Raw genomic sequence first — 27,572 nt, 5'->3', positions numbered from 1 at the left:
ATGGAAGTCGCTATGAGTGAATCTAAAAGAAGTTATGGTGTACAGATCTTGTATACAACCAGTCTTTCATTTTCAAGATGCAGGACAATATAAGTATATTCATGATAAGTGTCATCTGTATAGTCAGCAAACTTTGCTGCTTAATCCAACAAGGTCAGGTTCAGTGTTCCCGCCAAGGCTTATTTGCGCACTAATTGCGCAGTGTCTCCGACTGCTCTCGCAGTGAATTTTCATGTTTTGTGCAACTTTAGTCTCAGTCATTTCAATCAGTATTAGTTTTGGAAAGGATATTAAACTCAGGGCGAAATGTGCAATCTCAGCGCAGTGTAGACTTTACTTCCGCGTTTCGAGTTTAGCGCCTGTTGGCAGAGCAGTTGCCACCAACGTTCATTATACGTCGTGACGTACGTCAATAAATTAGCATATACATGAACGGACCCAGCTGTGAGGCAATCAGGCGTATCTCAAGTTGCTCACCCTCTCAAAACCTTAGCAGGAACACTGGTCAGGTTATTAGTTACAAACTCTTATAACTGTGCATGTAAATATGACAATTTTGTGTGAAAAAATTGTTCCAACTTTGATTTGAAATGATTTAGTTTTTTTCCATTGTGATATTGTATATTTATGGAATTGCTTGTTTGTGTAAGTCAAGTAATGGCTTCTACACAAATCCCTGGTTTGATGCTTTGAAAGTCGGTTAGAATAGCTTTAAAACAGATGTACATATCTGATGTTTCAGGCTTCTTGCTAATTATTTGTGTTTGGAAATTTCCCCATTTGTCTATGTTTAACTTGATGGCAGTTTGGGACATACCATTATCATGTAGATGTGGCAGCTTCATTAACAGTGGAAGGTGAGGAATGCCCATTATTACATCATACCTTAGTCTTCGATTGTGCAACTATAGATTGTAGAGAGACCAAATATTGTCTACATTAATTTTATGCATTAGAATATTATAAGGGACACGTTTAGTTTGGTATGGTTGATTTTATCACTAGTTATGATGTACTAGGTTGCATGGTATTGTGTAAGTGTAGGTGATCAACATCTGTAAGTTGCCAACTATTCCATACTTCAATGGACGGTGTATCAAAATTTGATGAAATGCACTTGACTATGAATATCACAAGCTAAGGTTAATAGAAGCGTGTTGAATATCATTCTGGCTTGCCACATATAACCAAATGTGAGCAAAGTGTCAATTACGCTATTTTTCATACTTTTGAAACGCCACATCAATCCAACCATGGTCGTTCATAGTGTCAATATTCAAGTCGATCGACATCGCGTTTTGTGGAGGGGCTATAGTTGTGTGCATAGCGGAAGAGAAAGTCGACGTTTGAAAACTTTGATTTTCTGCGTAAGAGTAGGATTTTGTCTGTTGGTTGTTGGAGGTTTTAGATCAAATCTAAATAAACAAACAATTACTTGGTCTCATTTTTAGCTCCAATAAATGCATATGTATATATGCAAATGGAGGTATTGTTATAAGGTGGCAAAATGTGGTCTGTATGTATGTATGTATGTATGTGTGTATGTATGTATGTATGTATGTCCGTACACGTCAAAAACACCTAAACTGCAGCACCTACTGTCTTAGTATTTGGTGTACAAGTGCACCTAGGGTGGAGATGTGAATTTGTTCAAATGAATATGTCACTGCCAAAAATATGCAAAAATGAGGGGAAAAAAGGAAAAATCGTGCAAATGGCTAAAACTCAGTAAGCATTAGTCAGATTTGGTTGAAACTTAGTATGCAGATTCCTTAAGGTATTCTAAATTATATGTGTAAAAATTGGGGTGAAATTTGCATGTTTGTATTTTTAGGGTATTTTTTTCCGTCTTTAGTCAAAAATCTTGTTCTCTGAAATTGCTCGTCTGATTCCTGTGAAAGTTAATATTCATGTTCCTCAGGATGACCTCAGTCATGCTTGTGCAAATTGTATTGATCATTGTCATATTTAAAATTTTGGGGCAATTTTCCCAATTTTTGATAAAAAAAATTTAATCCAAATGTACTGATTTGATAGCTTTGATATTTGGTATACACGTATCTAAGATTAATCTTGATATAAATGTACCGAAGTTATGTTGAAACTGGAATTTTTTTTATTTTTGGGCAATTTTTGCATTTTTTTGGTCAAAAATGTTTTCTCCAAAAACTACTGATCTTGTAGCTTTGATATTCAGTGTACAGGTTTCCTAGGGTTTATGTTATTGAAATTAGGATGAAATCTGCAATTTTGTATTTGATGGGGGGGGGGGGGGGGGGGGGGGCAATTTTTGTCATTTTTGGTCAAAAACTTTGTTTCTCAAAATTTACCAGTCTGATTGCTTTGATATTTAGTGAACAGGTTCTTAGGGTTTTCGTTAATATGATATATTGAAAGTAGGTTGAAATCCGGAATTTTGAATTTTTGGGGCAACTTTGCGAAACTGTCAATTTTACTGGGATATCTTTCATTTTGTATTTTTAATACTTTTGGGGTAATTTCATACCTACTGGAACTAAGAGTATATAATATGGTGATTTAGTAAGCATTTGATATGGTAAACTGTATTTGGTGTTGAAATGCAGTAAAAAATCATTAGAAAACATAGCTGAGGTGATTTTAGCAAGTTTGGTTTCCAGCAAATATATTCAACAATTTTTTCAATGTTTAAGAGTGAGGGGGGGGGGGGGGGGGGGGGTTGGTTCCTGGCAGATTTCGAAAAGAATTCTAAACAAATGTCTATAAAAAAATCCCCCTGAGAAGGTTTGACAAAAAGAAAAGGTGGGAGAGTGGGGAAAAAAAGAATGTACAATGGATCGGATAAAATTTAAGGTCGGCCGATATTGTGTTGTGTGTACCAGTACTGTGTCACAATCGACTGCTGGTGCGTTGTACACATACGGTCATACGGTACAGGCTGCGTTCGGTGTCGTCAGTTTTGGATTTTATCAAACATGAACACAGAAATTTAGCTCTCTTTTTCAATTACATGTATATTTAACATCACCAAAAATTAATAATCAGCTCGCGAATTCGTTTTATTGTGAAATTAATACAGTGAATTAAATCACTGAAAATTGTGTTCCTATAATTAATTGAATTGATTAAACTATTTGATTTAACCGCATCTTTAGTTAAGTTTATTTAAATCAGTAAAAACTTTGTACAGCCAGACTGGTCAGGATTTAGCGAATCGTTTTCTGGGTTGTGAAAACCCTATTCTAAGATGTATTTCAAAATGTTTGTTCAAGTCATGAGCTAAATGTGATTCTACACAACAGTCTGGTGAAATTTTGCGATTATCCTTGCCAACTGAATGCAGTTGATGACAGGCCCGAGTGATAAAATTTAATTTTTCTGACGTTTTTTTTAAAACTTTATCCCATGAAAACATGCATGTTGTAATTGATTGTAATAGTGCTTATTCTGTATGCTGAAATTTTGTTTCATACATTACAAGAATGCATTAAATTACTCCAAAATGTCTTCAAAATTTAAAAATTTCTTGCACACAGGGGAGAGACCCCCTCCCTTAAACCCTCCACATGTGTTTATGTTGCAATAGCCTTTTATACACTGCACAGTACTAGAGATTTCCCACAATACATCACGATTTGTACCAACGTAGATTCCCCTGTGAAGTCTACCATGTCTCCCATGTGTAGACAAATTCCTGGACCACTTGTAAAAATTCTGAGAACGTACTTTTAAAAACACCTTTCTTCTCAATTCCCATTTTAAAGGATTAAGAAAATTGTGCTTGATTGAGAGAAGAGAAAGGATTTTTGTAAATTTTCCACTGATCGTGTCCTCAGCCATACAGAATAAAGTGATGGAAAGTAGGGAGACTAGTTGCACCTGTTTTATGAAACAAAAGGATATTGATTTTTTCCAAATAGAAAAGACAAAAGAAATTTACATGCTAACTATTTTCAGAGAATGACCCCTTCAGTTGGTAATAACTTGCTTCCCAAAACTGTGACATTTGCAGTACCTGAAGAATGTGACTTTTATGGTTATTTAATGGTTTCTTTGAAATTTATACTACAATATTTCAACGTACTTTTAATAAATATAATTAATCAATTATCGTGAGACTTCACATTATTGCTTTTATACAGAACTGAAAAAGTTATAAGAAAACTAACGTCGTTGGTACAAATCGAACAGCATTGTGGGTAATTTATTGTACTGTGCACTGTATAAGAATGCATAAAATTGCTCAGAAATGTCTTCAAATTTAACAAAATCCTTAACACTCTTATGCTGAAATGGTCTTTCATACAGTACAAGAATGCGTGAAATTACTCCAAAATGTCTTCAAAATTTAAATATTTCTTGCACACAGGGAGGGGAACCCCCTCCCTGCAACCCTCCCCCTGTATTTGTTTGGATAGCCTCTCATACACTGTTTAAGAATGCATAAAATTGCTCAGAAATGTCTTCAAATTTTAAAAAAATTCTTAAACCTTGGGCATGTCCTGGAGGCCGTATAACACCGGGAACACACAGACCTGTACGCAGGGCTAATAGTATAGATACTTTGACTGAGTGCCTGCTGGCAAAGATGGAACACCAAGCCTTTTGTTGAGTATACTCCGTGTCCGTTGTATAAAATGGCGTACAATCGGCAGCTTAACACATTTCATGCTTTTTAGTCCCCATGGACACCGTCCGGGGGGACTTATAGGTTTGGTCATATCCGTGCGACCGACCGACCGTGCGTGCGTGCGTCTGTCCGTCCATGCATCCGTCTGTTCACGCAGATATCTCAGAGATGCCTGGAGCAATTTCATTCAAACTTGTTACAAGGATTACTTAACATGTCATACATATGCACGTCGATTTGTTTTTTGATACGATCCAATATGGCCGGATGGCGGCCATTTTGTTACGATTTTTCATGTACGGAGCCATAACTCAGGCACATCTCAGACGATTTTATTCAAAGTTGGTACAAGGATATTGACCAATATCATACATATGCATGTTAATTTGTTTCACGATATGATCCAATATGGCCGCATGGTGGCCATTTTGTTTCAATTTTTTCATGTACAGAGCCATAAATCAGGCATGTTTCAACCGATTTTATTCAAAGTTGGTACAAGGACATTGACCATTGTCATGTATATCCAAATTGATTTGTTTTGTGAGACGATCCAATATGGCCGCATGGTGGCCATTTTGTTACGATTTTTTGCTGTTTACACACGTGAGCATATGTCGCAGCGATGTCTGTCTGTCTGTGTGTCCGTGTGTCTGTCTGTCTGTCTGTCTGTCTGTCTGTCTGTCTGTCTGTCTGTCTGTTGGTCCGATATCTCAAAAACGGCTTATCAGATCAGAATCAAATCTGGTGCATAGATTCAGTTAGCAAATGGCAAGAACTGATTAGTTTTTGGTGGGTGTGGCTTGCATACTTTTTGCTTATTTGCATAATTAATGATTTTAGAAAAAACGGATATTCATTAAAAACGACTACACACAATTTGATGAGATTTGCTACAAATGTTGATCACACCAAGATATATCAGCAGTGGGAACCATTAAGGGGTGACATGAAAGGGAGTTGCCAATTTGCATATTTAATGAACTTTCCTAATTAGGGATATATGTCTGATTTGACACGATCAAAATCGACCAAACTTGGTATGTATATTAAAGATACTATGATTTAACATTATTGAAAGTCGTTAAGCATTTTAACTTCACCCAATTCCCAATGTGCATGTTTAATGAACTTTGCTAATTAGGGATATATATTTGAATTGACTGGACCATTGTTGATGAAACTTGCTACATGTATTGAAGCTACTATGATACAACATTCTTGAAAGTCATTTAGCATTTTTACTTCAGCCAATTCCGAATTTGCATGTTTAATGAACTTTCTTAATTAGGGATATATATCAGAATTAACTCGATTTTAGTTATTGAAACTTGCTATATACATCAAAGATACTGTGATATAACATTATTGAAAGTCACAAGACATTTTTACTTCAGCCAATTCCTAATTTGCATATTAAAGGAATTTTCATAATTAGGGATATATATCTGAATTGACTCGATCAAAATTGATGAAACTTGCTATGTACATTAAAGACACCCTAATACAATATTATTGAAAGTCATTAAGCATTTTCTCTTCAGCCAATTCCTAATTTGCATATTTAGTGAATTTTCCTAAGTAGGGATATATATCTGAATTGACTAGACCAAAGTTGACAGAACTTGCTACATGTATTGAAGACACTATGATACAACAATATTAACCAGATATGAACTGTAAATGCTCACGTGTTTCATTATATATTGCAGTTATGTGTACATTTGAACCTTTGCCACATGTTTGCAACTTCATTGAAAGTATTATGATCAACATAATGAACAATATTCACCACAAATTAACTCTATAGGTCATTGTATTCAAATATGTAATTAGCTAAAATAAAAATAATTGATTTCTTTGACTGCTGTCATTGTATCACCACTTTATATAGCAAGTGTAATTGCCTTTGGTCAAGTCCTTCAAACTATATATTCAAAACTTTGAAAGCTCATTAGATATGCAAACTATAAATTAGCTGACATGAAAACTTACGTGCGAAATCACTTCCTATATTGGTATAACCTGGTATAATCATCAATGTACATAGCATGTTGTGCCAACTTTGATCAAATAAATCCAAGTATATATCCCTAATTAGGAAAGTTAATTAAATACACATATTAGGAATTGGCTGAAGCAAAAATGCTTAATGCCTTTCAATAATGTGAGCCTACAAAATAGTATCTTTAATGTACATAGCAAGTTTCATCAATTTCGGTCATGTAAATTCAAATATATATCCTAAATTTCAAAAATTCATTAAATATGCAAATTAGGAGCTGGATGAAGTAAAAATGCTTAATGACTTTCAATAATGTCGTATCATAGTACCTTTAATGTACATAGCAAGTTTCGTCAACTTTGGTCTAGTCAATACAGATAAATATCCCTGATTATGAAAGTTCATTAAATATGCAAATAAGGAATTGGCTAAAGTTCAAATGCTTAATGACTTTCAATAATGTTCTATCATAGTATCTTTAATGTACATAGCCAGTTTCAACAATTTTGGTCATGTAACTTCAAATATATATCCTTAATTTCAAAAGGTCATTAAATATGCGAATTAGGATTTGGATGAAGTAAAAATGCTTAATGACTTTCAATAATGTTAAATCATAGTATCTTCAATATGCATACCAAATTTCGTGAATTTTGAATGAGTAAATTCAGATATATACTCCTAATTAGGAAATTTCATTAAACATGCAAATTAGTAATTATCTTTCACGTCACCCCTTAATATCTTTCAAAGCTGATATATCTTCGTGTGGTCAACATTTGTGGCGAATCTCATCAAATTGTGTGCAGTCGTTGTCAATATATATCATTTTTTTAAAAAATCATTAATTATGTAAATGAGCCAAAAGTAAGCAAGCCACACCCACCAAAAACTAATCAGTTCTTGCCATTTGCAAACTGAATCTATGTAATAGATTTGATTCTGATCTGATGAGCCGTTTTTGAGATATTGAGTACACAGACAGACACACAGACAGACAGACAGATGGACAGACACACAGACAGACAGACAGACAGACATCGCTGCGACATATGCTCATGTGTGTCAACACGTGAGCAACAATTCTTTAAGCATTTTACTTCAGCCAATTCCTAATTTACATATTTAATGAACTTTGTTAATTAGGGATATATATCTGAATTGACTGGACCAAAGTTGATGAAACTTGCTATACACATTAAAGATACTATGATACAGCATTATTGAAAGTCATTAAGCAATTTTTCTTCAGCCAATTCCTAATTTGCATTTTCAATGATCTTTCCTCTGAGATTCACTTGATCAAAGTTGGCAAAACATGCTATGAACATTGATGATTATACCAGGTTAAAACAATATGGAAAGTCATTTCACATTTTCATGTCACCTAATTTATAATTTGCATATCTAATGAGCTTTCACAGTTCGGCATATATTGCTTGAAGGACTTGGCCAAAGGTAATTACACTTGCTATATAAAGTGGTGAACTTTAATATTTTCATTTCAGCTAATTACATATTTGTATACTTCATGACCTTTTAGAATTAATCGGTGGTGAATATTGTTCATTATGTTGATCATAATACTTTCAATGAAGCTGCAAACATGTGGTAAAGGTTCAAATTTACGCATAACTGCAATATATAATGAAACACGTGAGCATTTTAAGTTCATATCTGGTGTTACAATTTTTTCATGTACGGAGCCATAACTCAGGCTCATCTCAACCGAGTTTATTCAAAGTTTGTACAAGGACATTGACCTATGTCATGCATATCGACATTGACCTGTTTTGTGATACAATCCAATATGGCCACCGTGCGGCCATTTTGTTACGATTTTTCATGTACGGAGCCATAACTCAAGCACATCTCAACCAATTTTATTCAAAGTTGGTACAAAGACATTGATCTATATCATACATATGCACGTCAATTGTACTGCATCAAACTTTATGAAATATGGTACCGGTGATAATCTGTCAGTGTTAGGAGAGGATGCAAAAATGTTTGGCAGCATCCTGACGATTAAGTACTGATTGATTCATTTTAATGACCTTTTGTAATTCGTATGGCGGCTTACATTGGTTTTATGTTTTCACCACCATGGAACTCATTTTTGGCCATTAAGCCCCATCTGTATCGCAGTATTTTTAATCACAAACCTAATTAATGCAGAGGACTCTTTCCTCTCAGAGGACTTGTAATTAAAGTACAAGTGGAGACTGTGTCAGTGTCAATGACTTGTTGAATTGAAGTTTCATCCGTCTTAGCCGATGTTCATTGGCACTACGGCCAGTCCATTTATTCTCCTCGGAAAAGACGAGCGCGACTCCGGGTGCTTTGCACCCGATAATGCTGTCTCATCATGTGTAAAACACCTAAAGCGTCGACATGAAAGGAGAACAGCTGACAGTCTAACCATTTCACAAATTTTGGCGATGGAATAAACCTTTTAATCATCTGGCTTGTTGTGTTATCGCCACATTAGAACAGTTTCACACTTGATAAGCTTGCTGAAATAAAAGTGACAAAATTGCCACCTAGAAACAATAGGTCTTCAGCCACGTTTACTAAAGAGTATCGGTGGATCAGGATCAGCATGAAAAATAAAGGATCGGGCGAAAAAATAAAGGATTGGGGCCGATCCTGTTAAAAAGCCTGGAGAGAACACTTCTGGTAAAGATAACCAGGAGAAGATTCTTTATAACCTGACAGACATGCTGTTTTTTTATGACGTAATCTTGATAAGCAAGGCATGTTTATTTTTAACTCTAGTTTATATTATTATAAGCAATTGTATCAAGTTGAACAAGCTGATATTAATAGGTTGGTCAGCTGTTGGAGGTTAAAAGCTGTAAAAATAAATGTATGTATGCATGTCTATCTGTCTGTATCTATGTATGTATAGATGTATTTATGTTAGTTAGTATGTGCGGATGTATGTCCATCAACATTAAAAACTCCTAAACCGCAACACCTTAGTATTTGGTGGACAGGTGCACCCAGAGGTGGAGATGTGAATTTATTCAAATGAACATGTCAAAGTCAAAAATATGCAAATGACGGGAAAAAAGAAACAATCCTGCAAATTGCTAAAACTCTGTAACCACTGGCCAGATTTGGTTGAAACTTGGTATCCAGGCACTTAAACGTGACTTTAGTTACACTTCTTCAAATTGTGGGGAAATTTTGAAAGTTGTAGTTTTTGGGCGATTTTCCTGTTTTTGGTCAAAAAATCTTTTCTGAAAGTGCTCATCTCATTGCCTTAAAAACTTGTATGTATGATCCTAGGGTTGCCTTTGTCAGATTTGTTCAAATTGTGGTGAAATTTTCATATTTGTATTTTTGGGGCAATTTTTCCATTTTTTGTCAAAAAATATTATTTTCTCCCAAAGCATTTGTTGGATTGATTTAAAACATGATAGTCTTGATCCTAGGGTTGTTTTCTGTCTGATGTGTTAAAGTCATTATGAGATGGAGCATTTCATTCATTGCTGGGGTATAAGATTAATTTGGATTTGCAATGGAATTTCTTAGTAATCAACCTGTAAGAATGCAATGTCATGTGTGTACTAGTACTTAGTATCTCTGTAAAATGGGAGCACAGTGTCAATGACACTATTTTATAACTATGTGACCAATAGACTTACGCCATAAAATTGCAACGCCCTGAAACGGTCGACCAATGATGTTCTCACTTGTGTCAACAGGGGACTCAACAAAGTAATCAAAGTCGTCATGGACGGAGGATAAAAAAGAAATGTCATCATTAGTAAGCCAGTGTTCTTGTAATAGGCATATATCATGACATTCGCACAAATCTCTTACAGCTTGTAATGAATTCTTTATAGAACGACAGTTGTAGGATACAATATGAAGTTTATCAATCTAGGGTTTATGAGGTTGGTAACATTTTCGAATTGGAACACCTTCGGGCCAAACATCAGGATTCATCAACGATGCAAAATTATCTGGTTTCACAGCAATACAAAAAGAAGCGTAGGAATCATATTTCGTTTTTAGCGTATCACAGTCAATGATATCAATATGCATGGTTTCTCGTATGTATGGCACAAGATGCTCTATATCAGTTTCTGGCCTCAATCTGCCCACAAAGACACATTTTCTTTTTGTAGCGGCTATTTGTTGTCGGGTGTGCTGACGTTTGCCAAGTATAAATTTACTACGACTGGTGTCGGCTGGACGTATCAGCTCCGTGGTCGTGGTAGCAGGTGAACGCCGGTCTCCAACATGATCATTGGTTAAGTTGGCGTCCTTGGTGTGACTGTTGGCAACTGCATCGGCATAACTTCTGTGCCTTCTTCTATAGCACCCATAATTGACAAGTGTGAAACCATCTGCATCATTGTCTGGTATTTTGTTTTCACCAGTCGTCACACTATGACCACACGCAGATGATACTTCTACATTCACTTGCAAATCAGGATCTTCACTAACACATACATTTGTAGATGTGGTGTTAACAAGTGGCTGATCACTGTCACGGACACTGACCAAATCAATAAGGTGTGGTTTCAAATGTACAGACATGTCAGAATCATCGCTGTGGTCGGATTTCGTTGTGTTGTAACTAATTTCACAATCATGTCCTTTTCAAGTGGCAGATCTAGCATTTTCTCTCTTATTTGTCGAATTTCCTCAGAACTGGTCAAATAAAGTTTGACTTTGTCAACTCTGTGTTTAAGGCTATCAATGTCGTATTTCATCTGGTTCATTTGCGACAGCAATGAAGACACATTGATATGATTGAAGTTTACGTACGGTAGCTTCTTCAAATCTTTCGCCACAAAGCATGGAATACTTTCAACTTCCATCTCATGGAGAAGAGTCAAAATACCCTGCACGTTCGACTGTGATTTGTTCACACCATTACGACGCTTAAACAGATGTGAGCCAGTCTCTCCACAAATGTGAAACAATAGATGTTTCGCCTATTCAATTTCTTGGTCATTTAATGCATCCACACATATTTTCACAACAGCATCAAATGGCAAAATGTCCATTCAGTTGACAATAAAGCACAGCAGTTCATTAATGACTACCTTACCGGAATAGTAATTCTTTTCATTAGTACCATGTTGGTAACTGGAACTCGGCAACACATGTCTGTCAGAGCCACTCGATAACAAAGGATAAGCACAGGTTTTGACTCCGCCATTGTTTGGTGACACCTCCACATCCAAACATCGATCAACGTGAAATCGTTTTTGTTGCAAGCAGGACACAAATCTCATTCACCTTTGCATATGGTTATCCCTTGGATACTCCCACAGTCTTCGCAGTGCTGCGTGATGATTACAATGTAGCATTGTCGAAACTATCAACGGCAAAGTAACAGACTGCAGGAGCTGCGTGTGAACATGACCGTTCACGACCCTATCAAAAGTAAAATAACATAAACCCTAAGCCTTATTGTGATACTTAGTATTATTGGTTTGATATGATCGAGTATATTGATAAACACCATTTTGCAGGTCAAGGTGGCATCTCATGGGCAACTATATTGCATCTGCTGGTGATGATTGTGCATCAACATTGGTCTATACAGCAAATTTGAAGAAAGCTGGATCTGTTTCATTCACTTATCAATATTCAGATGATAACACAATATTTCATGTCTATGTAAGTATCAGGTATGATCCCTTAAACTTATCTCAGAGCGAGTGATTCCTCAAAGATAGGGTGTTTTCAGCCCAAATCAAGTTCTACACATGAGTAGTAAATCATCAAAATGTTAATAAGGTTGCACTTCCTGTCATATGTTTGTCTGCTGTTTCATAATCAAGTGAAAAAAGACACATTATGCAATTCAGTCTTGACTGAATTTCATGTTACTCTAATGGCGTACTCTTTTTGTATGGAATTTTTTGTTTCTTTGCGTACTATATTAGACATGCCAAAGGGTTTTATCATGTGTGATTCCTATGCATTCAGTGACTTTCCAAGTTCTGCTAAACTAATCTGTAAATTCAGTGGCAAACTCAACCCCCATGGATCTATGTAGTCATTTTTCAAGTAATGCAGAGCAAAAAGAAAACTCAGCTTTGATGAAATACCAAAGACATTTTATAAAAACTGTTCCTATTGCTGATTTTGAGATTAATGTTTTTTGTTCACTCTTTAAATACTTAACCCATTCAACACAAAACCCTGTAAGCAAGTTTACAGTAGCCATTGATAATAATGGGTTTTGCTTACATCATGATGGTGAAACAGCTAATTAACTATTTGAAGACCTAATTGTTTCCATTGCTTTCACAGAATGATTCAAATTATGTCTAGTTAGTAATCATCTTTACTTTCTGTTTGTTCATTTGCCTCATCATCATCATATCCAACTGAATCTTCCATTTAAGCTTCATATGCTTCAGCTAAATCTATTTCTCCATCAAAGTGTCTTTGGATCTCAAGCTCATCTTCACTCTGCATTACCACCTACTCATCTTACTTTTAGAACTCAAACGTAACAATAAACATTGTACATGTATACATGCTGTGTTAACAAGCTAAAGGATAGTCAGTGTGTCAATATGCTTTGGGAGTAGAACAAGAACTTGTAATGGACATACAAGACAAAATAAGTGAAAAAAATCGTTGAAAATTACAGTACAACTGCTTGCCCTTTAAAATTTAAATGTGTGATGTTAAAATTTTGAGATTAGTGAATTGTAATCTATAAACAGTGAATATCTTGTAAGTTTGTATGATGTCTGGCTAAAAGTGAATGTTCCATATATGCATACAACCTATTTAAATACCGATAATAACTGCTTAGAAACCGTTAGTGTTAAAATTATTTTTCAGTTTCAAGTACCATTGTTTTGTTTTACCTGTCAAATCATAGGGGATAGCCTATGTGTCCTTCCCCAGGGGTGGGTAGGTGTTTTGTTGTATTGCTAATAAAGGTTTATTCTACCAAACTTTGGTGTTTTGGTCTTGCACTGCCCTTGACAATCTTGCGTAAACGTTTTATCAGCATGCTGCATCTATTATCTGACCAGTTTGATTGCTTAATTCGCCAAAGGAAGCAAGGTGGTAATTTAGTCTATTATCTGATGAGTTTGAGTGCCTAATTTGCCAAAGTAAGCAAGGGTAAATTACTAATCTGTGGACGCTGTCACCAGATTATCACCGGATTAACTTTGACAAAGTCAACAACGAGCGCACCAGCAAGGTATAACTGAAAAAAGGGGAATAACTCTCAAAAGCCGTGTCCCAATGTGGTCCGTAAAACTAGTGGACACTTTATATTCAGGTTGCAAACAAACTTGAATATTCATTTGTAAACGAACAGGTTGGAAAGGAGGACTTCCAAGGAATGCGTGGTATGTGTTCAACCATCTCTGCTACCTCCATGGTTCAACACAACTTGCTAACATATTGGAGGTGTGTTTATACTCTTCGATGTGCCTAACACCGCATCGAACTGAATCAGACTTCATGGGTATACTGAACAATTCTGTGTAAGTCAAGAACAAGAGCGGAAAATGCTTTATTAACTCGACGTTCGCGTTCGCCTTCAACTTGTTCAGTTTATCAACTGCGTTCTTGCAATACATACACTTTCGTATCAGTCATTTTTTAAATAACAAAACAAGACATGTTTTACATACGACCGGTTGTGTGCTCTACAATACAAGCAGGTGACTGCGACTCTGCCTGCAGATTTTATACACCGTGGTATTTGCTTTGATTTTTTCAATTGACCCCTTGTGCTGACTAAAAACAAAAACAAGAGGAGTCGAGTGTTCTCTCTGCAAATCAAGAAGCATTTTGAACACGAATGATTCGGATATCTTGACTTCAACATTACTAGCTACGCAGCTCGAAAGTTATTCTCGGAAACAGGACGGGAACATTAGTCAAAACCGTATTTTGCATGGTAGCTAAGGAAACCGGCTTTTCTTTTTCAGAAAGCATGCAATCTACTGCGTACTGCTTATACTCTCTTGGGTCTTAGACTTTCGCCCTCTCGGCCATAAACGTCAGTGAGCTACCAAGAACATGATAGTTCAGTCGCGTGAATCTTCATATATTTTGTTACATTAATTTATCAATCCTTATACTCAACTACCTAACGCATCAAATAAGGGTCACAGTCAGGTTCTTAGGACGTTCTCCAAAAAACATAATCGATTAGTGTCATGGAATGATTTTCACCAGGTTTGAGAACTAATAAATAACTGGTCATCAATGTGTCTTCGCATATCAAATCGACAAGTGTATTTGTAACTTCGAAGGTTTACATCGTTCACTGTAAAGTTACATCTTTCACTGTCAAGTTGATTTTATACATTCTCAAAAACACGTTTTCGGGAAAGCTGATGTGCTAGGGAAAGACATAGCGACTGAGTCCGACGGAGGCGCGAAAAACAGTGCATCCGCATTTGTTTCCAATGTACACATCTCTGTGATTCCAGTTTCTCAATCTACGAACCCTACGTCAAATTGTAGTGAACTCCGAGCACAGTCCCAATGCAAGCCAGTGGGCAGATGATGTTTGATTGCATAAACTTTGAAGTCTAACATCCTTCACTGTAAAGCTGGGGTTTTTATACAAAAAACCCCACATTTTTGGGAAAGCAAATGTGCGAGGGAAAGACCCCGCCATCGCGCGACTGAGTCTGACAGCAACGCAAGAAGTGTTTCCCGACAGTCAGACATACAGTGTGCTATATCATGCATTTTTACGGCGTGTCAAAACGTTGACATAAAAAGATATGTCCAAAGGTTTTTGTTTATATATAGTTATATATAGTCATGCAGGGTTTCATGTGAGTTCAAAAAACTGACATAAAAAACATATGATGTCCAAAAAAAAATTCATTTTATTCAACTGACTGATTAATTGTCTTTGCTATGGCCTAAACATCCCCGTTTTTTCGTTCGACAAGACTGTGACATCAATATCTCCCCAACATATAGATCAACCTGGTTGAGTACTACTGTGCTTTCAATGTGTCTTCACAGTTCTACAAAACCTCTCATCTTGAAACGAATGAGGATATCAGGCATGAAAATACTTTTACCGACTAGTCAGTTTTTATGCAACAAGTGGTGAGTTTCTTCCCTGAAACGATGACCGGCTGTCATCAAAAGCATATAGATTGTCATGTTCGTGTTTATTAACACCGATGAGCTTGACCCTTGAATCGCACATCCCAAAGCGTCTTGAGTATTTTGTTTACCAGTGTCGATCATGTGAGCTTAAATTCAACAATCTCAAGGTCAAAGGTTTCTAGTTCCCGCTTCTGGTCTGACAGACCACATCGGGACGCTGACTCCATGGCTTCAATTAGCGTTCTGCTGCTCAAAGAAGCAACCGACAAAGTCATAAATAGGCATGTCCCCGTTTGAACATGTCTGAAAACTGTTGGCGTTTGTAAAATTAGGAAGTGATTATTATAAAATAGGTTTCTGTGGACACGGCTGTTTATAGTTTCTCCCCTTTCTTCAGTTATACCTTGCTGGTGCGCTCGTTGTTGACTTTGTCAAAGTTAATCCGGTGATAATCTGTTGACAGCGTCCACAGATTAGTAATTTACCCTTGCTTACTTTGGCAAATTAGGCACTCAAACTCATCAGATAATAGACTAAATTACCACCTTGCTTGCTTGGTGAATTAGGCAATCAAACTGGTCAGATAATAGATGCAGCATGCTGATAAAACGTTTACGCAAGATTGTCAAGGGCAGTGCAAGACCAAAACACCAAAGTTTGGTAGAATAAACCTTTATTAGCAATACAACAAAACACCTACCCACCCTGGGGACGGACACATAGGCTATCCCCTATGGTCAAATTTACTAGTTAGAGATCTATAGATGTTTTCATGTTGGTTTGTGCAAATTAAATGGAAAAATTGCAGTTGTTTAAAATCATTTTGATAATAAGCATATTTATAGCTATCTCTGGATGATAGTCATTTGAAACTACATCAAAAGTCTATCAGATGGACATTTATATTATGTAATTATAGAAATCTCACCTACCATACATGAACCAATTCAATGAATATAGCCTGAGAGTGAAATGTCACAGAGAAAATCGTTTATAATGTTTATGTTTACAGCTTGTACAACAGCATCATAATTTTTTGTGCATGCAATTTTCTACTTGCAGGCACAAAATGATCAATGTCAAACAATGAGAGATACAAATGTAAACAGGTGGCCTGCTACAACTGGGGAAGGAGAGTGGAAAACCATTACAGTAAGTAATCATGACAAACAGGAATAGACTTATTTGTTCTTCAGAGCAAGCTTGACTTGCACCTCTGAAGAAATAATGGCTTTGCATACAGCAAAATTTTCTATATTTTTAGTCCTGTGGACCCTGTTGGGTCCAAAGGACTAATGTGATGGCGCGGCATAGTCCATATAGAGTGTGCCGTATGCCGTGGACAGAGGTATCTCAGAAACGCTTCTGTAACTTTTTCTGGAATTTGGTCTGATGATCAGTCGGTCAAATATCTCAAACGGTCTTTTATCTTTTTTTGATTGAATCATTTTAAAGTCACTTTTTAACATAATGTTATTGTGATTGCTAGTTGAGTTGACATCAGACAGTGAAAATTTTCCGTAAATGACAAAAAGTCAAAAACTGCTGAACAGACTGCGTTGATATTTGGTACAGATGTTTAGACCATGTTCAAGGTTCTAATTTGTTAAAATGGTGCCAAAAAGATTAATGTTAGATAGATATGGGAAATTGTTGACCCCCTTTTTAACTAATTGATTTTAGGGGCCTTCCATATACGTATTTTTGGAAGGTACACCAATGCTGCATTGTGGACTCTTTTATGAGTTTTGGAACAGAAATGTGTGTTAGATGAATGCTAGAAACGTGGAGGGGGCACTGAATGGAAGTATCAGAGATATACGTGCTCTTTTGGGCAACAAAAGTGATAAAAAAAACATATTTTATATTTTAGATTCTCACATTTGATATGACCCTAGCATATGTCATATGACTTTGTCACATGACTGACTACTTGACCTATTTATACGTGCTTTGATTTCAAGACCAGATCATTCTGTGTACATGATATAGTGGCAGAGATTTGTAGTGTCGTTCAAACATGGTCTGTTAGCATGGAAATACGATTTGTTTGTTACTTCAGTTCACTTCTCACTGATAACAGTGATGCTTTGAAAGTGGATTGACCCATGCTACACAGGAACATTTTTAGCTCCCATTTGCCATACATATATGGCAATTGGGAGGTTATATGGTTGAAAAAAGTCTGTATGTGAGATGTCTGTATGTATGTTTGTATGTATGTATGTATGTATGTATGGATGTCTGTCCGTCCAACGCAAAAACTCGCAAACCGCTGCAGGTATTAAGCTGATTTTTGGTGTAGTGATGCCATATATGGTGTAGATGTGCCGTTGTTAAAATGAACTTTTTAGTCTCATAGATATGCAAATGAGGTAGAAAAAACAGCGAAAATGGTCAAAAATCAATTACTCAGGAACTACCTATTTGATCATTGTCATATTTGGGTTTTAGGTACCTTAGGCCCAACTCATTTAAACATATAGATTTGATGTCAATATTTGATGCTTTCTATTTATAATGAATTTTTTTTCTTTCTTTTTTTGCCATTTTAGTAAAACATCTTTTTCTCTTAAACCAATGGTCTGATCGCTTTAAAAATTTGGTGTGCGGGTGCCTTGTGATAACTCAAAATAGAATTCATCAAAATTATGGCAAAATTTGCATATTTGTATTTTTGGGAAATTTTTGCGATTTTTGGTTAAAAAATCTTCTTTGAAACTATGTATGCCATTACTTTCTAATTGGGTATGCAGGTTCCTAGGAGTGACTTGAAGATGACTAGGTGAACTCAAGGCGAAATTTGCGAATTTTGTGGTACTTTTTACCATGCTTTCAAATTTGTTACACAGGTGAAATGTAATAGGTCATTCATTCAAAGTCAAGTACTGCCTGTGTGAATGAGCAGATGATGATTGTGCTTTTCCAAGCTGAGGTGTTATTTATAGGAATGATGCAATGTTAGGCTGGAATGTTTTAACTGAATTTGACTTGCATTGTATGTAACTTTTGTACTGTATAAACCCTATCAATTCAATAATTTAATTCAATAATTTAAATAATTGAATTAATTAGGAAATCATCAAAGCCAAAATAATTTTAGTGTAGAATTATTAGAAAGTTCAATTTTTTTGACAGTTCATAGTGAAATGCTTACCAACAAGCTGATATTGATAGGTCTGTTGGCTGTTGGAGGTTAAAAGCTGTAAAAATAAATATATGTATGTATGCATGTCTATCTATCTGTCTGTCTGTCTGTCTTTATGTATATATATATGTATGTATGTATGTTAGTTAGTACCGGTATGTGCAGATGTATATTTGTCAACATTAAAACTCCTAAACCGCAGCATACCATTTTAGTATTTAGTGGACAGGTGCACCCAGGGATGGAGATGTGAATTTGTTGAAATGAACTTGTCAAAGTCAAAAATATAAAAATGAGGGGAAAAAAAGGAAAAATCCTGCAAATTGCTAAAACTCTGTAACCACTGGCCAGATTTGGTTGAAACTTGGTATGCAGGCTCTTTATAGTGTCTTTAGTTACATTTCTTGAAATTGTGGTGAAATTTTGAAAGTTGTAGTGTTTGGGAGATTTTCCCGTTTTTGGTCAAAACATCTTCCTTTTTGAAAGCGCTCATCCCATTGCCTTGAAAACTTTTATGTATGATCCTAGGGTTGACCTTTGTCAGATTTTTCAAATTGTGGTGAAATTTTCATATTTGTATTTTGGGGGCAATTTTTCCCATTTTTTGTCAAAATGTCAAAAAAATCATTTTCTCCCAAAGTATTTGTTGAATTGCTTTAAAACATGATAGTCTTGATCCTAGGGTTGTTTTCTGTCAGATGAGTAAAAGTCATTATGAGATGGAGCATTTCATATTGTTGGGGTATAAGATTAATTTGGACTTGCAATGGATTTTTTGTAGTAATCAACCTGTAAGAATGCAATGTATGTGTGTACTATTACTTAGTATCTCTGTGAAATGGGAGCACAGTGTCATTGACACTATTTTTTGTGTCCTGTGACCTTGATAATAGTGCAATGAAAGTGTTACATGATTCCTTATAATGCTTTTGATGACCTTAAACTTCTTAAGTTACAAACATTTGTCTCTTCAGTGTGCTTTCTCTGAGTACGTACAGTCTCAACTTATTCAACAGAACTTACTTACAATGTTAATTTGAAAGTTAAAATGTGCTTGGTTAATAGATTGAAAATACTGATATTAAAAGATAACCAGCTCAAGATTCTTTATAAAACATAGGGTTTTGAATTCTACAACGTGTTGAGCGGTCTCAGTCAGAAAAATGTAACAACTTAGCCGGCTATTGAACCACTCTTTTTTGGGAGTAGAGATTTAGCCGAGTGGTTCTGTCTGTGGCCTCTCAGCTAGGCGACTGATGCCGTATGTTGTGGGTTCGAATCCGATTGAAAACTATCCGTATTTTATAACCTGACAGATATGCTGTTTTTCTATGACGTAAATCTTGATTTAAGCAAGTCTTGTTTACTTTAATTAGAATGTAATTAACTCTCGTTTATTTGCTATTATAGACGAATATAGTCTCATGAAATATCTGTATTTTTACGGAATTTTTTTTTCCATTTTTGGTCAGGCCATCCTGAAATGAGCTATCAAAGATATCCACCTTCTTCATCAATACATGTGTCACAAAAGGTTATTCTCTACATAACACAGCAGAGCTCTGTCAACTGTTAAGTCGCTTGTTTTTTCAAAACCACTGGTCAGACAGCTTTACTATTTGGTTTACATGTCCCTAGGATGACCTTAGTGAGATCCTTTCATACAGTCAGGAATACTTAATTTTGTATCCATGTCTATAGTAGCTTCAGGGACTTTGGCCCTATGTTTTAGTTTTGGGGCAATTTTTTCCATTTTTTGTCAAAAAATATGTTTCATAAAAACTACTGGTCTGATAGCTTTGAAATTCAATATGCAGATTCTTACAGATGAACTATAAATGTGATATTTTAAAATTATGATGAAATCTGTAATTTTGTATTTTTGGGGCACATTTTTTGCCGTTTTTGGTCAAAAAATTTGTATTTCAAAGACTGCAAGTTGATAGGTTTCATATTTGGTATACAGGTTCCAAGGGATTATTTTAATATATGATATATTGAAATTATAGTGAAATCTGCAATTTTTTACTGTTTGGGGCAATTTTTGCCATTTTTCGTCAGAAAATTTCATTCTCAAAAAAAACTACTCGTCAGATAGCTTTGGTTGACATGTTCTTAGGGATGATCCAATGTGATATATTCAAATCATTATGAAATCTTCAATTGTGTATTTGTGCAGCTATTTTAACTACTTTTTTCTGGCCTCTAAATTGAGCTATCAAAGATTTCCACCTTCATCAACATATGTCGAAAATAGTTATTCTCTACATAGACACAGCAGAGCTATATCGGCTGTTAGGTCGCTTGTTTATGCTCAAATCAGAAAATTTTATCAATACATTCAATCACTAGACATTCATAGTGAGGTATATTGCATGGACGCCTAAGTTTCTTCACCTGGGACCATTTTGGCATGGTTTTTACGGAGCGATCGAGCATGACGCTACCCAAGCCACGCTTTGCATGAACTAACTCCAACAGGGGCAGCTAGCTATTCATTACGGGAAAGCTCCATTAACTTAGGAATACCCTACTTCCCTAGAGGATCAATTTCACAGACCTGCCTTTCCTACAATGGCACCAGCTGGATTAGATAAACATAACAATGGAACATTTACACCTTAGGGGATTAAAGTCTTCTGTTTGTCACCCGAGTTGGTCAGGCAAGGACTCAGGTTTCAGGTACCATGCAAGTTAATGCAGTCTTCCCCTAATGTTATACTCCGCCCTGGCCTTTAAAGACACTACATTATTGAAAGTCATTTAACATTTTTACTTCAGCCAATTCCTAATTTGCGTATTAAATGAGAACAAAACATGCCATGTACATTGATGATTATACCAGGTTATAACAATATTAAGTCATTTCGCATTTTCATGTCAGTTTATTTATAATTTGCATATCTAATAAGCTTTCACAGATTAGCATATACAGCTTGAAGGACTTGACCAAAGGCAGTTGCACATGCTATATTAAGTGGTGATACAATGACAGTACTCAAGGAAATTAATTATTTTTTTTTTCTCATATTTGGTATTTATATAAATACCAAAAAGAGCTTATATGGTGAGTCAGTTGCGTCTGTATGTCTGTATGTATGTGGGTATGTACGTGCAGATGTATATCCGTCACACCATGGAGGTAGCAGAGAAGGAGTCACAACTGAGATAATTACGTTTATAACTAGTGTGCACCATTGGTTTAATCCATTTATGTCCATTGTTTAACACCCCTTTCCCGCCGTCTGCGTTGCCAACGGTACCTTCGCAACCGAACCGAGTGAAATTAACCTGGGTTTGCTAATCCGATTCAGTTTCTCCAGAATGTCACAACGCATGCGCAAAGACTGTATTTGCGTAGCTTATGTCAAGTGCATCATGATAGGGTAAGAACCGACACGTTCCGTCCACAAAAAGTTAAGTTATAAGGAATTTAAGTTTTTCATTCTCAAAATCTTGGTAATTTAACGTCGTTTTTAATATACTTTACATTCGATCGCAGGAACCTTTCCTTTTTAGAATGGAAGTTCTGATCACGAACTTTTCAATCATGTACTGAGTATGGTGCAGCGGACAGCACCACTGCGGTGAGCGTGGGTTAAACTTGTAGCATTTTCCTGGTGTTTATGATGCGACACCGCGCCATAGGCGACGCTTTGTTTCAATGCATAGTATACGTACGTGTTGTTTTTATATCGCGACCATTCATTAAAGTCATGGACGTAGCAGTTAAAAGCTATGCTTTCTTATTTTACCTTATCATTAATGCCTGTACAACATGATAAAACACGGCAAGAATCAAGAATTGCGATTTGGAAAAAAGTTGGCGTGTTAACAATGCAGAGTGCTCTACGATGTATGGCATTTTTTTGTGATTGCAAGCTATCATCAACTCAGTCTCCGCGCCTTTGCCGATACAGAAGCTCCCTTCCTCAATTATCTGTTCCTCGACCTCTTTAACATCGTGTACATCAAAATCAGTGGAACGACTCGAACTTCCCGATGCGATGCTTGGGCACGTGACGCCATGTTTGAATACCTGTCAACTGCCGAGGGACGGCCAAAACACCCGAACGACCCCAAACGAATTTAATCTTGTTTCCTAAATCCGAGGAAAACGCGTTCGCAAGTCCCGTTGGTGCTAATGGAGTAGTTTGTAAGGCAAACAGCGGCAAAACTCATGGTCCCTTTGATCTCCGCCGAGTTGTGACTCCTTTTCTGCTACCTCCGTGGTCACACACAAAAGCTCCCATACCGCCTAAGCTACCATCTCAGTATTTGGTGTACATGCAGGATTTGAGATGTGACGTAGTTCAAATGAACACGTCAGTGTCAAAAATGTGCAAATGAGGTAAGAAAAAGGGAAATTCTGCAAATGTTCATCAGGAGTGGTGGCATGCCAATGACTGAAACAGGATACTCCACTGACCTTGAGTCATTTCCTGTCATTGTTTATGAACTGTTACATATTAACAGACCTGCTCAAACTAAGGGACTGACCATTAGATCTTGGGAGGGGTGTGGTCACAATGAAATTGTGCACATTTTTTTTTTCAATTGTAAATTTCTAAAAAAAAAATTTCCAAATGAGGAAAGCTGTGCTAATTTTTTTTTCTGAGTAAATTTTCAGATTTATAATTTTTAGCTCCGCTGTAAGCGACGCGGAGCTTATCAAATAGGTTGATTTTCCGTCGTTGTCCGTCAGTGTCGTCTGTCGTTGTCCGTCAACAATTGCCCTCTCCTCTGAAACCGCAAGTCCTATTGCTTTGAAATTTTATATGCAGTTCACTTGGGGTGACCTCACTTAAGTTCGTTCAAATCGTGGTGAAATTTGCATATTTGTATTTTTGGGGCATTTTTGCTGTTTTTGGTAAAAAAATCTTCTTCTCTGAAACCGCTCGTCTGATTGCTTTGAAATTTGATGTGCAGTTTACTTAGGGTGACTTCAGTAAGATTTGTTCAAATCGTGGTGAAATTTGCATATTTGTATTTTTAAGGCAATTTTTGTCGTTTTTGTAAACAAATCTTTAAAAATCTTCTTCTTCTTCAAAACTACCAGTCAGATAGCTTTGATATTTGGTACATAGGTCCCAAGGGATGATCTATTTCCAACTTGTTCAAATTGTGCAGAAATATACAAATTTGCATTTTTAAGGCAATTTTTGCCATTTTTAGTCAAAAAATGTGTTTCTCATAAAGTACTGGTATGATAGCTTTCAAATTTGGTATACAGGTTTCTGTAGATGAACTTAGTGATATATATTGAATTTCTGATGAAATCTGTAATTTTGTATTTTTGGGGCAATTTTTGCCATGTTTGGTCAAAAAATGTGTATTTCCAAAACTACTTATTTGATTGCTTTGAAATTTTGTTTACAGGTTTCTATAGATGATCTCATTGATATTTATTGAATTATGGTGAAATCTGCAATTTTGTATTTTGGGGCAATTTTGGCCATTTTTGGTCAAAAAATGTGTATTTCCAAAACTACTCATCTGATAACTTTGAAATTTGGTATACAGGTTCCTACAGATGAACTAAATGATATTTGTATGTGGCTTAATTCTCCGCTAGGTGACTGGATGTCGTACGTTGTGAGTTCGAACCCTGTTGAAACAACCATATTTTCTACCCTGGGTTGATAGCTCTGCTGCTGGACAGAATTTTCCCCAAGGCTGTCTTTCGCCCATGTAGTTTAATTAAGCGATTTATTCATTGCTTCGCTTCGATAAAGTTTGTCTGTGATGTATGATAGTGAGCGTACAAGCGTTTGACTGCTTCATGAACTCTACAGCGTGTGGAGGGGTCGCTGTCAAAAATTGTAACAATGTAGCTCGGTTATTGAACCAATCTATTTTTTGAGATTGGAGATTTGGCCGAGTGGTTTTGTCTGTGGGTTCTCCTCTAGGTGACTTGGTGCCGTACGTTGTGAGTTCAAACCCTGTTTGAACCATCATATTGAGTGATGTTTACATTCAAATGATAGCACTGATGTCATTCATTAAAAAATCCCCAAGGTTGTAAATAGTTGACATATATCTTACATTTCCTGCCATCTGGCCATTGTAACTTTTTGTGCAAATGGTCGATACCAAGGGGTGGAACATTTGATATCCAGGGGGGTCTTGAAGACTGAAGAGGTAGCATTTTTTTTTTTACCTGATCCTTTGTACATTATTTGTTCCCACTCTCCAACCTTTCCTTTTTGTCAAGCCTTCTCTGGCTGATGTTTTTTATTGAAAATGCATGTAGGATCTGCTTGTCCCATTGCTATAGAAGTTGATATTCATGTTCCTAAAGTTGATCTTATTTGCTTTTGTCATTCTTGTTTTTCTTATTTAAATATTTCTTGAATGGACCAACTCAAACAGGATGTAAGCACACTGTCCTTGAAGGTATTTTTGAAATAATTATGATTGTTACAAATTGTGTAACCTCTGTTCATTTTCATTATTTTAAGATGTATTTGAAATCAGGTTTAAACGTGATATATTGGAAAACTATGGGTGTGGACTTTGATGATGATGGTAACAATAAGAAGAAGGTGAAACCAGTATTGATAAAAGAGATTGAAGTAATGGGCATAGCATATACATCTGAGTGTACCAAATGTAAACCTGGTACGTTTGCCAGAGATGAAGGATCCAGATTGTAAGTACTCTAGTGTAATGTGCCTTTTTTTAATATCTATGTAAACAACTGGGATAACTTATCCCACTGCAATTGCATTTCATTTGCTGTGATTTGCTGCCGTAATAATACTAAAAAATAACTAATTGAAGCTGTATCCTGAATAGAAGCTGCATCCTGCACCCACAATATGGTAACTGATAGCTGGAAGACACAATTTGAAAGTTCACAACAGCATATTATAGTCAAGACTTCCATTAATGTTGTGTATCATAATATCTGTAAAATCAATGACACTAAGTGTTATCATTTACAAATTAATTGCTAGTTTGCATTTACATAATGGAATTTTGTTTTTTAGGGTGAATGTCCAAAGTACTGCCTCAAACTTTGTGAAATATGGTACCGGTGATAATCTGTCAGTGTTAGGTTAGGATGCAAAAATATTTGGCATCATCCTGTCGATTAAGTACTAATCGATTCATTTTAAAGAGGCACTCCCACTTGGTAACATATAAAAACACATTTTTTAATGCCAACGGTCGACATTTGACCTGGTGACTGCGCACGGATTGCGAGATATTGATAAAAACATGTCATATCCCGAGCCTATTTTTCACATCCCCAAGTTTCACGATTGTTTCTGATTATGACCCGAAATCCCCGAAGGTTTGTTGTTGTGCTGATTACGATATTCCAGGGAGTCCATAATAAGTTCGAACGACGCAATTTTACCTCCCACTGCAAAGACTTTATATACAGCATTATGCCTTCACTTAAGCTAAGTTTTTTTTAAAACTTCTCCTTAGTTTTTGTAGTTTTCATTATTCTCAGTCAGTTCTATTATATTTTTAACCAATACCACACAGATATCAGTTTTTACATGTAAAATATTAGCCGCCTCTGATGACTACATTTTGTTGTCTGCCACACAGTTACGCGTGGTTCAGTACATAGCGACCGCCGCGTGGTATGCGTGCGTACCACGTGGCGGCCGCTATGTATCAACCGCTGGTATCGGTGCTAGTCACCTATGTGAATTCTGGTGGAATCAGCAAACTTTGTTTTACGTTTTTCTCCAAGTCAGTAAGACTCTGCCTTCTCCCACGGGGCATGACCGGTCACCGACACGAGTGGTACTGTGGCGTACAGCAGCGTTAGCGTAGACTCGTACTCCATACCTTAGTTGACAATGGCCGCAGTGCCGAACGTTCGGTGTTCGGAAGTTGAATTTAGGTGGGCCACCGGAATTCAAACTTTTACTTTTTTGAGGACATGTTTTTAACGATATCTCGTGATCCGTGTGCAGTCGCCATATCAAATATTGACCGTTGGCATTAAAAAAATGTGTTTTAAAAATGTTACCAAGTGGGAGTGCCACTTTAATTTAATGACCTTTTGTAAATAGTATGGTGGCTTACATTGGTTATTTGTTTTCACCACCATGGAACTCATTTTTGGCCATTAAGGCCCATCTGTATTGCAGTATTTTTAACCCTTTTCCTGCCAGACAGTATCACTTCCCCATCAGCCAAGTCAGTAACATCTTTAGTCCCAAAAAATCAAGTTTACAGTATTTTTGTTTTCAACAGCTTTCAAATGTACAGTATTATGTTAAAATACACCATATGGAATATGTTGTGTTTCATTAATCTTAAGCATCTTGACCTGATGGTGAAATATGGACTTGGCAGGAAAAGGGTTAACTACAGACATAATTAATGAAGAGGACTCTATCCTCTCAGAGGACTTGTAATTAACCTGTTCACCCCAATTCCCTGTAAACAGTTCCACTACCACCATCGATAACAATTGGATCAGGCCAAACCATGGTGGTGAAAGGGTTAAAGAACCCATTAACAAGTGGGGACTGTGTCATTGTCAATGACTTGTTTTTCAGTCATTTTTTAAATTTTGCACTGCACAAGATGATTGAACAAACTGCAATGTTCTTGGCCTATTGCCCAGAGGTCCATATATCTTTCTTTCATGAATTTGACTTTGTTGTGTGTACTGGTGCTTTACTGTCTGTTCTGTGCTGTTTTGTGTCTATGTTTATACATTGTAACTAGTGTATTATGAATTTTGACCTCAT

The 27,572-nt window shown here is 36.3% G+C and overlaps 1 protein-coding gene across 4 annotated transcripts in view; it reads left to right on the top strand.

Moving 5' to 3' along the window:
* The window catches only part of LOC139127975 (endosome/lysosome-associated apoptosis and autophagy regulator family member 2-like), a 236,864-nt gene that overhangs the window by 68,139 nt on the left and 141,153 nt on the right, over positions 1-27,572 (top strand). For all 4 annotated transcript variants that reach the window (XM_070693825.1, XM_070693826.1, XM_070693823.1 and 1 more), the window contains exons 4-6: positions 12,113-12,260; positions 16,761-16,850; positions 25,308-25,498. In XM_070693825.1, coding sequence (XP_070549926.1) covers positions 12,113-12,260; positions 16,761-16,850; positions 25,308-25,498 — 429 coding nt within the window. The remainder of the gene's footprint in view (positions 1-12,112; positions 12,261-16,760; positions 16,851-25,307; positions 25,499-27,572) is intronic.

The sequence above is a fragment of the Ptychodera flava genome, unplaced genomic scaffold (assembly GCF_041260155.1).
Source record: "Ptychodera flava strain L36383 unplaced genomic scaffold, AS_Pfla_20210202 Scaffold_40__1_contigs__length_1388640_pilon, whole genome shotgun sequence".
In the NCBI taxonomy this organism is placed as follows: domain Eukaryota; kingdom Metazoa; phylum Hemichordata; class Enteropneusta; family Ptychoderidae; genus Ptychodera; species Ptychodera flava.
The sequence above is the reverse complement of the archived record's forward strand: the minus strand, read 5'-3'. Positions and strand labels throughout refer to the sequence as shown.